Source organism: Patella vulgata, chromosome 2, assembly GCF_932274485.2.
Source record: "Patella vulgata chromosome 2, xgPatVulg1.2, whole genome shotgun sequence".
NCBI lineage: Eukaryota > Metazoa > Mollusca > Gastropoda > Patellidae > Patella > Patella vulgata.
In genome coordinates, this window is record NC_065880.2 from 80,453,175 (window position 1) to 80,466,165 (window position 12,991).

The 12,991-nt window shown below is 38.1% G+C and overlaps 2 protein-coding genes across 2 annotated transcripts; both read left to right on the forward strand.

Moving 5' to 3' along the window:
* The first annotated feature begins 8,156 nt into the window (after positions 1-8,156).
* On the forward strand, positions 8,157-9,036 carry LOC126809933 (ras-related protein Rap-2a-like). Its single transcript, XM_050534816.2, has one exon. It carries the CDS (start codon positions 8,195-8,197, stop codon positions 8,876-8,878), a length of 684 nt encoding a protein of 227 aa, XP_050390773.2. The 5' UTR covers positions 8,157-8,194; the 3' UTR covers positions 8,879-9,036.
* A 2,519-nt stretch (positions 9,037-11,555) lies between these two features.
* Positions 11,556-12,239, forward strand: LOC126812495 (ras-related protein rapA-like). The gene has a single exon (XM_050538913.1). It carries the CDS (start codon positions 11,556-11,558, stop codon positions 12,237-12,239), a length of 684 nt encoding a protein of 227 aa, XP_050394870.1.
* Positions 12,240-12,991: the final 752 nt, after the last annotated feature.

Here is a 12,991-nt window from a genome sequence, read left to right on the forward strand (position 1 = left end):
TTTCAGGCCTAAAGAAAGACCTGCAATAGGCAGATTTAGCTCTTGCATAATGTATGTATAAACAAAGTATCGATTATTCATATTTACATTAAAATATTAAATGGCGAAGGTGTTTTAATGCCTTCAAAATCTTAAGTCATTCGATGACCAGAAAGTTGATTATAGGCCTGAAACAAAGATTGGAAGCTAGAACACAGGCCGGCAATAGAAAAAAATGATTTTTGGTTGTTGTGTGGGGTCGTTTTTGTTTGTGGGGTGTTTGGAGGCGGTCGCTGGTCTGTGGGGTTGTTTGGAGGATGTTGTTGTTTAGAGGTTCTTGTTATGTGAGTGATTGCTCTTGTTTTTGTTGTGTTGGTTTCGGGTGATGTTGTGTGATGTTAAATATTTGTGGGGGTTGCATTGCTAATATTGTTGTTATTGGGTAAATGTTGTTGTTTGTGTTGTACACTATCCTCAAACAACATATATCTCACCCCCGAAATGTTTATATGTATCTGGAACTAAGTGGCTTCATTGTTGCCCAGACATTTAAAACAGTGTTACCACTTTATATTTAGAAGGGCAGTAGTTGAACGTAATTTGTTCCAATCATGCCTGAAGATTTCTGCCGTTATTCAGAAACAACGATAAATTACCACACAAAACTGTCAGCATGTTATTTGTAAAAATACCAATTATGGTGCCAAATATGAAATATTGACCGACTAAAATAAACTATGGTATCGATCAATACTGCTCGTTAATCTTGCTGTAAGCTAGTGCCGGATTTAGATGAAGATAGGCACTATAGACTATTGCATTTATGGTGCCCCTTCTAATCATGAATATATCTAGCCTCTTTCTACGAGTCCCTTGTTAAAAATGGCGCTGAAATGCACACGATTCCTACCGGTAAAATGTTTATTTTGTCTTAATTATTGGATATTAGAAGCCTATCTTTTCCCCGTAAAATCACAACATCAATGTTGATTTAAATTGAAAAATAATTCGTGTTTTCAATGTCGAAGATTTTGGATGATATTGAGTTAGAGATTTAGCTACTTTAAGCCTACAGTGCGTGTATGAAAGGTTGGTTAGAGTGTCATGTCACAAAATGTATACAACGTCAGGCCCTAGGCTTCAACCTGAGAACTGCTCGATTCAATTTATATTTTCTCTCAGTGTTAATTTTAAAATGACTAGGGTCAAAAGGAAAGGGATGTTATCAGTTTTCTGGGGTGTACAATGTTTATTGATGTAATACTGCTCATTGTACATCTTGCTCGTTGTAGCACCATGGTCCTTTGTCTGACGTGGAGAGCGGACACAGTACTAAAACCGGTCGCCACATCCTACGTACGACCCATGCATCTTTTCTTACTACATATTTCTGTAGCCCTGTGATCGTCTAGAATTTGTCTCCAGCTGTCTTTACTTCTGCTTCACGTTGTGTATTTACTTCTTACAGTTTCTTAAGACGTCTGTCTTACCAGGAATAACAATGCGACAGTTTGCTTCTACATACTTTATATATATATATATAGCTGAATACAGGTATACAAGCATAATAGATAACAATACTAGCTAAAACCATTGCTCTACCCTAGCCAACCTCGGTGCTGTCTAGGAACTCAGATGTAAGCTCTCTGGAACCTAATAGAAGTCTGGCTTGAAAGGTTCAAATAGATATCTTATATAGCACCCATGTTTATCACGCAGAAATAAGCGTGTTCATGGCCCTGAGCCTGTGCAATTAACGATATGATTGGTTACTTTAAACCAAATGATGCAATTAGAATAATTCCACTCACGTGTAATTCTGGTGGTAAATAATTGACATATGTTTTCGATAAATAGATCTTTTTATGTGTCAGTTGCCAATTACAGACTAAGTTGATTTAAGTATTTTAAGTACATGTCACATATTATGCGAATATGTTATTTCTCGAGCAAAAATTCTACTAAAAGTATTACATCGTAGCAAATTATACTTTCTTTTAAATATGCATTATGTAAGTATTAATTAAAGAGAGAGAGAGAAATGGGGTTTAACGTCCACTCGACATAAACTAGGTCATTTCGGGACTAACATATGGTTTAATTTTAATTCAATAATTCGCTTGCGCGTAGGGGTCTTGAGCAGTGGGAGGAAATCGGACGACCCTAGAAAACTCATGAGGTTGGACAGGTGACTCTACTCCTTTTCACGTACAACCGGAGATTCGAAACTACAACGGTTGACTCAATGACAGACCTTATGATACAGCGCGCACGTGCTAACCATTCGGTCATCAACCCCCCAAGTTTTAGATAAAGAGCGGACAGTTATTGTATATAATAATAACCAACTATCGTGTAAAGGGCTGACGACGACTTAATTGTATGAATACACCGGAGGCTCAGCGGGGGGGGGGGCATCAAATGGGCACAAAACCAGACCCAACATTTCTAGAGTAAAATTTTGCGTAGAATACGATACCGAGTGGTAATCAGTCCGCCGTTGGGGCGTTTTCAAAGGTCAAATGCGCAGTCATTCTTGTATTATGAAAAGAAGCTGAAAATGGTCGAAAGTAATCACACTTTAAATAAAAATGTAAAATTGCTAAATTCATCTTTAGTCTTGCTGACCCTCGTGGTCAAAAGGTGAAATTTACCGTTTTCGCACTAGGAAGATTTAAAGCAATAAAATGTCAATGTAAAATATAGAAACTAAAGCGAAACCTGTTCTAATTAATAATAGGAACATTTAAAATTGATCTTTAGGGGGCCTTAGCACCGAACTTTTACTTTGGAACGTCGAAAATAATCTTTCATAACAGAACCAACACACTTTGAAACCTTTTTCAAAAATACGTACAAACTGTCAAATCGAAATCTCTCCGATTTATTTTCACTAAGATTGCTAAATATAATGATACTAGTTATCTGAAAAACAATTGAATAGTTTCAGTGTTGGACTCCAGTCTGCAGGCCTCGTAGATTTCCAAGAATCCCAGTCTAGGAAAACCGTCGTTAATCTATGACGGGAAAACACGTAAATGACGACGAGATTAAAAGTTTGCAATTTTTTTTATGAATGTAGCCGGAAGTGGACGCAGATAAAACCGACGAATGCATTGTACATAGTAGTTCACCGGATATGTATGTCGTATTGGTAAATGTTAGCCGGGAAAATTTTGGCAGGCTTTGTGACGCCGCCTGCAGGCTGGAGTCCAGCCATGAAACTATTCAATTGTTTGGTTTTTTTTCGGACAACTAGTATCATTCTGTATAGCATTCGTTGTAAAACTAATTCGGAGAGATTTTAATTTAAGTTTTTAAATATTTTTAAAACGGGTTCAGAAGCGTTTTGGTTATGTTATGCAAGATCTTTTTCGATGTTCCAAAGTAAAAGTTCGGTGCTAAGATCACCTAAAGATAAATTTCAAATGTTCCTATTATTAATTAGAACAGGTTTCGCTTTAGTTTTTATATTTTACGCTGACATTTATTACTTTAAATCTTCCTAGTGATAAAACGGAAAATGTGACCGTTTGATCTCTGGGGTCACAAAGAACAAAGGTGAATTTAGCAAGTTTACATTTTTATTGAAAGTGTGATTACTTTCGATCATTTTCAGCTATTTTTCATGATACAAAAACGACTGCGCATTCACTTTCAGTGCCAATGAACCCATTTGACCTTTGACCCCGAATATCTCGAAAACGCCCCAACGGCGGACTGATTACCACTCGGCATTGTATTCTACGCAAAATTTGACTCTAGAAAAGTTGGGTCTGGTTTTGTGCCCATTTGATGGACACCCCAGCCGCCCGCACTGAGCCTCCAGACTAAAAGGTTGCCCCCCGTCACATCATGGAATGTCAATACTTTATTTTGACCTAAATCAAAAAGGTTTGGCTGCTTTAAGTTGTTCAATTATTAACGGAACAGGGAGGGGTCGGCAATGGGATGGGGAAGTTATTAAAGTTTTGCCGGAAATGTAGAAGAGGTATTTTTCACCTTTATTCGCCAAAGGAATCATTTCTTGCCACAGCCGACACACATTTATAATGATTCTGCGATTAAATACATACACAAAATACGTTTGATCTGACGGCCATTACGAGACCCGGATATGCGCAAACCGCATGTTTATTTCATCGCTAAATTCTACTTGAAAATTGTGTTGAATAATTAAAAATTTGTGTCAAATATATTGATAAATGATTTCTTTTGGTGGAAAATAAAGAATCACGGTGAAAAATAGAAGGTTGGTGTTCTAAAACAGCCTGAGAAGACAGGTGGGGAAGAGCGGTATTTTACCGTATTTTCATATTGCAGCTATATAAGGCTCGACAGGAACTGTCAGTGGACATCGTCCGCTCAGAGACAGTTCCTAAAGGAACTAGTACAATGGGTGAAAACCTTTTCACGTACCAACGTATCATCGAAACCACGCCACTTGACTCAATGACAGACCTTAACGCGCTAAACCACTAGACTACCAAACCCGCCAAATTCCATAAAGTAAACATTCCCATTTGTACACAGCTCGCAAATATTCATACGTCATCACCCGAATGAAGGACGAAAGTTATTTTAGTCTCTCCCTTTCCCTACCCCAACCCCCACCCACCCTTTTGCATGGCGATTTTTGTTGACTTTTTGGAGTAGAATCGACAAAAAGGGTTTAAAAATAGGTTGAAATGTAGGGTGGAAAATAGCCATTTTTTGGGTCTTTACTTCCAGTTTGTGGATCTCAAGTTTTCCATGGTGAACCTCATACGTGCTTTTGGGCAAGAGGTTGCCAGTCAGTCTAATAGACGAAAATTAATATGAAAATCAATGGTGAAATCATTAGATAATTGTGTCCATTTCATCACCATTTAAAAAAGGGAGTTATCTCCCCTGCTTCATTCTGATTTATATGGGCTCATATAACGTATCATTGACGTATCTAAGTCAGATTTAAATCTGTCAAGCCGTAAAATGGAAGGATTAGCTAGGTAGTTTCAATATTCGATCGCTTCTCAGGAGATTAAGAAACACTGTGCACGATAATACACGAAACGGTTCCAATCTTCACTAAGCTCTCTACTTGGAACTACGATTCTTCATTGACTTAAATTTTTTTTATTTGTTTTGATTTTCAACATCGGAAACACCAAACATAATTGTATGATTTAAAATGCTCCGAATATGTGCTATGAGTCTGAGGGAAATTATTTCGAATTCCAATTGTCATGGGTTCATTTACGTTCTTGCACGCCAATGTGTAGAGGGGACCAACAGCAAAAAATAGGGCCATCTTAACGCTTGGGCATGCTGGGAAGTGGCCCGGGGGTTGGGGGGCGGGCAGATTGCCCAGGTGGGCATGCTAATTTATGTATATTGCTGTCAATAGCTACATATTATAGTAAACGGTGCATATTTGGTGATGCTCATTTGCCTCTGGGGAGCCACGGTGGCTAGCCTGGAGGTCGCGGGTTCCCTCCCGGTCTCTATTTGAGAAGGTGTGCAGGTAGACAGCCTACTACACGGCTATGCCCGGGGGTCTATGTGAGAAGGTAGACAGCCTACTACACCGCTATGCCCGGGGGTCTATGTGAAAAGGTGTGCCGGTAGACAGCCTACTACACCGCTATGCCCGGGGGTCTATGTGAGAAGGTGTGCCGGTAGACAGCCTGCTACACCGCTTTGTCGGGCGGGGGTCTATACTGAGTTTAAGATGGGCATGGAAATACGTGTGATTTAAAAAAGATATCGATCATATACACAATTACCATTATATTTGTAATGTGGGAATATGTCTCATTCAAGGTAGTGTGTTGGATGGTCTGGTGGTTTAAGGCATGCGCGTTCAATTATAAGGTCTGTCATTGGGTCATGTACATGACAAGGAGTAGGGTCACCTGTCCAACCGCGTTGGGCTTCTCCTGGACATCCGGTTTCCTATCATGCTAAAGACCCCGTAGCCGCAAGCGAATTATATACTGAAATAAAATTGAACTATATGTCGTTTCGACCTGGGTAGAACTCTTGTTATGAGCCCGTATCTAAACGGATTACTTTGCCGTGGGCGCAAGATAGTTAAGTTGATCAGAGAAAGGTTAATTTCATAGCCCAAGAGGTTTTATTTATAAGTCGACGATATTTAATCATGTTTTATAAGATATTCAGTCGACTGGAAAATTTCTATATAAAAATCAAAACAAGTTACTTTTACGTTCATACTCAACAGATTGCCTGCTTACATAAATGCGGGGTCACGGTGGCTCAGTGAATAGGACGCTGGCTCGCTAACCCAATGACAGACCGTATGATACAGCGCGTACTATCCATTCGGCCATCCAACCCCCCCGAAAAGAAAATGAAACCTATAATAAACCAATGAATGAGCGTAATTTTGCAATTGAAATATAGCTGTCAAGGGGGCCATTCCATGTCAGGTGGAACAACTCCTCAAAACGTTGTTAGGTGATGTCGCCCTGAGATAATTATATATATATATATATATATGTAGACTTATGTAAAACTGCAAAGTTATATGACTCTAGCATTAAATATTGACTGAGATATTACTATTTGTATCGGGGTACCCTTTCGAAATTTTTGAAACTACTGCCTCGATTTTGGTGTTCTGATTTTAGTCCTTCTAGTCAGTTTATGTTCTTGAAATTATGAGGCTTGATATGAGAATGTTATATAGATGACGAATTCACCATCAAATTATACAGAACAATTACCGTCAACAGTGTATGGAGAATCTTAAGTGCCAAACATTGATATTTCGATTCAGTGCAGAAATGTTGCTACAATACATTAGAAATCGTTACTTAACACATGTATCAATGGTTTTATCTTTGTAAAATTACATTTGAAAATCAACTCGCCCAAGAAAATAACTTAAATCACCCTTTTTCATAGTTAACAATGTATAGTGGTCTTCCATGAAAACATATGAAACTTTAAGGAAATGTTGCTTGGACACGTGTCTATCAAAGATGAAGGGCCCATCCTTGATATTTTACTCCTTCATTTTTTTAGTTTCGTTAAATTTGGACAGTAAATTATGATTTATTTATTTATCTTTTTTTTTTCTTTTTGCCGATTTGAACGGATTGATTATAATACTTCTAATTATTTGACACAGGCCCATTGTACGTTCACAATGTCTCCATAATATACTGGTATAGTCTGGGCATCTACACAATATACTAGTATGGACTGGACATCTACATAATATACCAGTGTGGACTGGGCATCTACATAATATACCAGTATGGACTGAACATCTACATAATATACCAGTATTGACCAGTGTGGACTGGGCATCTACATATATACCAGTATGGACTGGGCATCTACATAATATACGTGGACTAGTATCGACTGGGCATCTACCTAATATACCAGTATGGACTAGTATCGAAATGACCTAGTTTGTGTCGAGTGGACGTTAAACCCCATTTCTCTCTCCCTCTCTCTACAAAACACGTGTATAGCGTAGATAATCTAAAAAGTCAAACGAATATGAAAGAAGAAAAATATAATATTTCAAGATAAAAATCTATCTAAGACCCAAAGCGTATATATTTCGTTCAATAACGATAATATCTAAGCCTTGTAGCAATGTTTTGTTTTAAAGCCCAATTACTTGTATGGGCTTCTACGAACGTATGGCGTGTGACAGACAACATTCACGGCTTACTTGGTCTTTCTGTGTCTAACACAATCAAAATGACAGACACTGCCATTAGCCAGAGTTTCTCTCCTTAGATTCTATCGATCACCACAGTCCTGTTCAGACGGTCGGTAGTGTTCTCGCATTCGTCTCACAAGTTGGTAGATTTTTATCGCTTACAGAAGGAAATTTCAGAATTCACAACGGGTCATTGCAACAGTATTCAGGTTAGTTATAATTTTAACCGAATTCCTACGAGTACATTTCTTTCGTAATGAAATTGTTTTCATTTTCTTACGAATTAAGTGGTTGCCATGACAAAACATGATTCCAATGTGACAATTTCAAAGAATCACTGTTATTGGTTATCTGTTTCAGCCAATCAAATAACGCGCACGTGCAAACTTGAACTATTGTGAAGGTATATAAGGCATGTCAACAAAAGATATGTAGTACAGTGCACTTGATTGTACGATAACTTGTCTGAATCTTAAGAACTTATTATTTATATTCTAGATTGAGAGGAAACTCTCTACAACACTTACAGAGATGCTTACGTCCACCAGAGCAACGAGTCTTCATCTATCTCAGAAATCCATTTCTGAAAAAGGAGGAACTGCACGGTTTAGAATCGTAGTTATGGGAGCAGCTGCCGTGGGTAAAAGTTCTATCATCTCACAATTTCTTTACGAGAGATTCGTCAGTGAATATAAAGAAACAATTGAAGAACTACATAGAGGAGAGTACAGTGTGAAAGGCACGCAGCTTGTTTTAGACATTTTAGATACTGCCGGTGCTCATTCGTTTCCTGCCATGAGAAAGTTAGCCATAGCCACGAGCAATGCCTTCATACTAGTGTACTCGGTCAACGATGCTACCTCCTTTGATGAAGTAAAGGCCATGAGAGAACAGATTATTGCCGAGCGAGACGATGAAAATGTCCCAATTGTGATCGTGGCAAATAAAACAGACGTATTAGAAGAAAAACGAACAATTAGTCGAGAAACGGCGGAAGCGCTTGTGTCTGTGGAGTGGGGTAACGGATATATCGAGGCTTCGGCCAAAGACAATATCAACATTGTAGGCATTTTCAAGGAAATTTTAAGACAATCTAAGTTCCAATACTCTCTGAGTCCTGCTGTTAAGAGGAGGCGAATTTCAATGCCAGCCATTCTGTTTAGCAAAAAGAAGGCACCAACACAACCCAAGAGACACAGTTGTTCGCTTAATTAATATAAACACTTGAAACTTTCCCAGGCGACTACAAAAAATCTTGTGCTGTATTCCGTGCTGTGTAACAGTACAAACAAACAGTGTCCAAAAACATTAGTTTTTTATGCAAATATGTGACTATTTTGTGATTGTGAATATTGAACGATATCAATATGTTTTTTTTTTGTGAAACTGTGTGAATTCTATTTGTGATATACATTTTAATGATTGTAAACAGGTATCTAATCTATATTAATTGATTTAATTCTTGTATTATTATCATTTAATTTGCCTTTAGTTCGATTTGCTTGTTGTCTATATATTGGTGTTTCCAGTATAGATTTTTGTATAATGGAATGACAATTTAAAAATGTATTTTTGTATAATAAAATTATCGAATATATTATTTTAAAAAAGTTGTTTGAGATTTATAGTTGATTTTAAATTGCCTGTATTCAAATTATTGCTCGGTCGAACTATAAGTAGCTGGCGGGTGTACACGAGGCAGGGTATATGCTTACTACTCTTTTTTAGAACATCAGATACCATTTCTCTGGGCGCAGAAACGAAGGACGATAAACCTAATTTGATTGCTTATGCGTACGTGTAAAATGAAATGAAATTAAATGGAGTTTAACGTCCTACTGCCCCCCCCCCCCAATGGGCTTATGAAGAGAGGCATACGCCATAGAGTTCACGGTGATGAACATTTTGTCCGGAAAGTGGCGCTACGGCCTACTCTTATATCGAATGTCAACTGCCAAGGGATCTTTTACTTGCACGTCAATGTGTACGCGTGGCATGCGTACGTGTACATTTCTGGGGGGGGGGGGTCTTATGGGTCCGACAAAGCGGATGTGTCTAGTTTTTCGGATCAAACGACAAACCATCGTGCACAGCTGACAATGGGACACCCAACTGAAACAAAACCCACAAAGCCTTCTTGGTCGACACTGGAATAACGCTACGGACCTCCTTGTTACTGAGCTCAAGCGCCTTACCCACTGGGGGAGGTGGCCGAGTGGTTAACACGGGCGTGTTTAATTTGCAAGGCCTGTCATTGAGTTAAGTGGCGTGGTTTCGATTCCCCGATTGTACGTGACAAGTAGTAGGGTCGGCTGTCGAACCTCGGAGGTTTTCTCTGGGTCCTCCCACTGCTAAAAACCCCTACGCGCTAGCGAATTATTGAAATTAAATTGATCTATGTTAGTCCCGAAATGACCTAGTTTGTGTCGAGTGGATTTTAAACCCCATTTCTCCCTTAGCCACTGAACCACAAGATCTGGGTTATTCTAATGATGTACTTTATAGCAAATAAGAAGGAACTGATATCATGTTGTTGAGGAAAGGCAATGTTGAGTACAACATTTAAAGTGGAATAATTCAAAACGTGCTGTGCCGATATCTTTAACATTACACATGTCGTTCAATATGGATGTATGGCAGATTCACTCCGATAGTGTTAATAACCCAGAACGGTTTTAAACAAAAATGCCAAATCAAGTTTTACCGGACAGAGAAGTCGCATCACAATCACTGCAGTTTACGTAAGCAAATGATCAAAATGTCCCCTATCTTCCTTGTAGATAGTACGTAAACGCCTTTTCCAACCAGAAATCTAAGAAGGTTATGGTGTTTCTTCTGGGATTATTTGGAGTGTTAAAGTGAATTTTTACATCATCGATACTTAAGACAATGGAAGTTGACTCGAAATGATAGGCCTACATATTACCCGATTGCCGCAGACTCTTATCCGAACAATGACTATGTTTCAGCAGGGTGGGGCGACAAGTAGTCAAACCCTGCACTATCTCCAGGAAGCCACCTCAGACTTTTATTTTAAAAAGGATCAGAGGTTGTCGCGACCCCCACACCCGAATCAGATGGATTACGAATGGCCCACGAAACTATTTACGGACAATGACCTGATGATACAATTCGGTCAAAATGCAGAATGTTTTTGTCTCTACAACATACATGGAAATAACACCATTTTGGCTCACTCCACTGTAATCCTATACATGTATGTACCTAAATAAGCAGAACTGTCTCAAAGCTTTTATCGTATGAGCCGGTAGTTCCGACCGACCTAACGCCAAACTTGACGGGTTTTTTTTTACACCTTGGACTCCCCGCAGCTCCAATGCCTTGATACGCCAATGAAATGAGCAGAATAAGCTTAGAAGACATAAGAAATTCAATTTCTAGGTGGAAAATGTCCTTAGTCTACGTCTGTGACCAAGTGGTCCAACAAACTGAGTATGATGTAATTTCTCTACCTGTTAAAATTTGATTTGACATTCCTTTTTTGAAAAACACGAACTACGTTATACGGAGACGCTTAAGTTCACGATTCCATTCTTATATATTTTTTTTTTGTACAGGATTCACTCTAATATAATTATTTCGTTTAAAGGAAATATTAGTTCGTTTAAATGGAACACTAAATCGTTATATTAATTCCTTGATATAGAATTTTAATTCGTGCTAATTTCAAATAATGATTGTTATTGGTTATCTGTTTCAACCAATGAAATAACGCGCACTTGTAAACTTGAACTATTGTGAAGGTATATAAGGCATGTCAACAAAAGATATGTAGTACAGTGCACTTGATTGTACGACAACTTGTCTGAATCTTAAGAACTTATTATTTATATTCTAGATTGAGAGGAAACTCTCTACAACACTTACAGAGATGCTTACGTCCACCAGAGCAACGAGTCTTCATCTATCTCAGAAATCCATTTCTGAAAAAGAAGGAACTGCACGGTTTAGAATCGTAGTGATGGGAGCAGCTGCCGTGGGTAAAAGTTCTATCATCTCACAATTTCTTTACGAGAGATTCGTCAGTGAATATAAAGAAACAATTGAAGAACTACATAGAGGAGAGTACAGTGTGAAAGGCACGCAGCTTGTTTTAGACATTTTAGATACTGCCGGTGCTCATTCGTTTCCTGCCATGAGAAAGTTAGCCATAGCCACGAGCAATGCCTTCATACTAGTGTACTCGGTCAACGATGATACCTCCTTTGATGAAGTAATAGCCATGAGAGAACAGATCATTGCCGAGCGAGACGATGAAAATGTCCCAATTGTGATCGTGGCAAATAAAACAGACGTATTAGAAGAAAAACGAATAATTAGTCGAGAAACGGCGGAAATGCTTGTGTCTGTGGAGTGGGGAAACGGATATATCGAGGCCTCGGCCAAAGATAATATCAACATTGTAGGCATTTTTAAGGAAATTTTAAGACAATCAAAGGTGCAATGCTCTCTAAGTCCTGCTGTTAAGAGGAGGCGGATTTCATTGCCAGCCATTCTGTTTAGCAAAAAGAAGGCATCAACACAACCCAAGAGACGCAGTTGTTCGCTTAATTAATATGAACACTTGAAACTTTTCTAGGCGACTTCAACAAATCATGTGCTATATTCTGTGCTATGTAACAGTACAAACAAACAAGCAATGTCCAAAAACATTAGTTTTTTATGCAAATATGTGACTATTTTGTGATTGTGAATATTGAACGATATCAATATGTTTTTTGTGAAACTCTGTTTGTGATATATATTTTTATGATTGTAAACAGGTATATAATCTATATTAATTGATTTAATTCTTGTATTATTATAATTTAATTTGCCTTTAGTTCGATTTGCTTGATGTCTATATGACAATTTAAAAATTTATTTTTGTAAAATAAAACTATCGAATATATTATTTTAAAAAGTTGTTTGAGATTTATAGTTGATTTTAAATTACCTGTATTCAGATTATTGCTCAGGTGAACTATAAGTTTGTGGCGGGTGTGGTACATGAGGCAGGGTATATGCTTACACTTTTTAGAACATCAGATACCACTTCTCGGGCTGTTGGTGCAGAAACGTAGGACGATAAACCTAATTTGATTTCTTATAGTCCAAAAGCCAGTGACGAAAAACCTGCCTCATAAGTAATAGATGGTTTGACCATATGAATTGGCAGCTATGGATAGGGCAAATTCAAAACACCCAGTCTTACGAGGTTTCAGTGGGGCATTTGGCTTGGAGGGGCAGATAAAAAGGGCTCAAATTTGCCTCATAAGTAATAGGATCATAATTATTTCTAAAATATTATCATACAATGTATGAATA

Bases quoted from the DNA above. Each gene is read 5' to 3' on its own strand.
- LOC126809933 (XM_050534816.2), top strand. From the start codon at position 8,195: ATGCTTACGTCCACCAGAGCAACGAGTCTTCATCTATCTCAGAAATCC.
- LOC126812495 (XM_050538913.1), top strand. From the start codon at position 11,556: ATGCTTACGTCCACCAGAGCAACGAGTCTTCATCTATCTCAGAAATCC.